Source organism: Galeopterus variegatus, unplaced genomic scaffold (assembly GCF_000696425.1).
Source record: "Galeopterus variegatus unplaced genomic scaffold, G_variegatus-3.0.2 Scaffold119, whole genome shotgun sequence".
Lineage (NCBI taxonomy): Eukaryota > Metazoa > Chordata > Mammalia > Dermoptera > Cynocephalidae > Galeopterus > Galeopterus variegatus.
Window position 1 is genome coordinate 108,687 of NW_007726230.1, and position 1,896 is coordinate 110,582.

General features: G+C 40.8%; 1 protein-coding gene across 3 annotated transcripts in view; it reads left to right on the forward strand.

Annotated features, from left to right (window-relative positions):
- VPS39 (vacuolar protein sorting 39 homolog (S. cerevisiae)) overlaps positions 1–1,896 on the forward strand; it is a 43,834-nt gene that overhangs the window by 15,803 nt on the left and 26,135 nt on the right. For all 3 annotated transcript variants that reach the window (XM_008587417.1, XM_008587423.1, XM_008587428.1), the window contains 2 exons: positions 720–818; positions 1,332–1,424. In XM_008587417.1, coding sequence (XP_008585639.1) covers positions 720–818; positions 1,332–1,424 — 192 coding nt within the window. The remainder of the gene's footprint in view (positions 1–719; positions 819–1,331; positions 1,425–1,896) is intronic.

Below are 1,896 nucleotides of genomic sequence, written 5' to 3' on the forward strand. Positions count from 1 at the left end.
ATCACTGTGACCTTCGTCTTTAGGGAGTTTTCATTGTTCAAAGACTTCTCTTCTTATTTTTGCCAATTCATCTTTATATTCTTCAAAATCTGCCTCATCCCTCTGCTCAACTCTGATTACTATTAACTTTTATGGTCTCCATTGACGCTGCATTGTTTTATGCTTACAAATTTTCTTTTCCCCACTCCTTTATTGATTGATTGATTGATTGATTGGCAGCTGGCTGATATAGGATCCAAAACCTTGACAGTGGTGTTACAAGGCTGTGCTCTAAACAACTAAGCTAACTGGCCAGCCTCCACTATTAAAGGATTGAAAGTGGATTTGCTGTCACTGGCACCTGCTGATCCCTGACCCAGCCTGTGTTGACAGCTGTGAGTGAGAAACATTTAAGAAAAAAAAAAAGGAGGAAGCAGTTTTGTAGCGGAAGGCTTGCTCCTGGATTTTCCTGTCTGAATTGTGAACGTGCACGGTGCTTTGCTGGTGCTGGGGTCTTTGACTGGCAGCCCTTAGGGAGAAAGTACCCCTCAACCAATTGTTTCTGAGTACATGCCAGAGACTGATGTTCTTTTGCTCAGTTTTTCTGGCAGCATGGCTGTATATTACAGGGGATTTTCAGATTTATAACCATTTCAAGGTAGAAATCTCTAATCTAGTTGTCACTCAGGTGTGGAGTCATTGTATGCACATCTTCATTTGCCCTGGGTGTCTCTTACCAGCACAAGGAGACCGGTGAGGAGGTGTTGCGGATGTGTGTGGCAGTGAAAAAGAAACTGCAGCTCTATTTCTGGAAGGACAGAGAATTTCATGAATTGCAGGTAAAGTCACTGCTGCCTCTTCCATGGGTTGGGTGGGAGCTGCTGCTATTGTGGGCCCACAGCTTGAAAGACTCCTCTTCAGTTCTAGTGACATTCAGGACCCCAGTCCTGTAGTTCTCCCCAGATGAGTACTCTGGTATGAGGTACATGAGAGCTTGCTCTTCTCTACAGATTGGCTTATTTCTTTTTAAATTTTTTTGGCAGCTAGCCTGTATGGGGATCTGAACCCATGACCTTGGTGTTATAAGGCTGCGCTCTACCCAACGAAGCTAACAGGCCAGCCCTTAGATTGGTTTATTTCAAAGTGGGTTTTCAGCTTTTCCAAATGTACTTTGTCCAGTTCGGGGGTGACTTATATTTTTATTAAGGGTGGTTTTCTGGCCTCGTACTTATAGAATTGTGCTCAGATGAGGGTGAGGGTGATTTTGCAGAATGAAGGTGGAATAATATAGGAAGGTCATGATTTTTTTCTTTTAATGTGTTTTCAGTGAAGCTCTTGATCTCTTTCTTCAGGGGGACTTTAGTGTACCCGATGTGCCCAAGTCCATGGCATGGTGTGAAAATTCTATCTGTGTGGGTTTCAAGAGAGACTACTACCTAATAAGGGTAAAGCCATGTTATTTTACAAATATCATCATTTTACCTTGGGGAGATGATTATGTGCTTCTGAACTATTCAAGATACTACCATAAGTAGAGCTTTCAGGATTATGAGGTTTGTGTTTGTTTGTATTTTTAGTTAATTTTCATGCTCTCAGCATTTTCCACAAATAAGGTGTCTGTGTAGCTTAAGCCAGTTAGAGTCAACTCTCAATTCCCTACATAATGAATTATCCACATCATAAATAATTATAATCATCTGTCCCAATAATTAGATAACCACCCTTAATAAGTAATTAGATAATTCCTAGGACAGATGATTAGGGCTGCCTGCCTCTGTCCAATAGCATTATAATGGACTGCTATCCTGAGGTTTCAATGCTTAGGAGTTCTAAATTAATTTTAGTATTAACATAAGTATTTTTTTTTTTTTTTTTTGTCTTTTGTCTTTTTCCGTGTCCGGCAACAGATCGCAACCC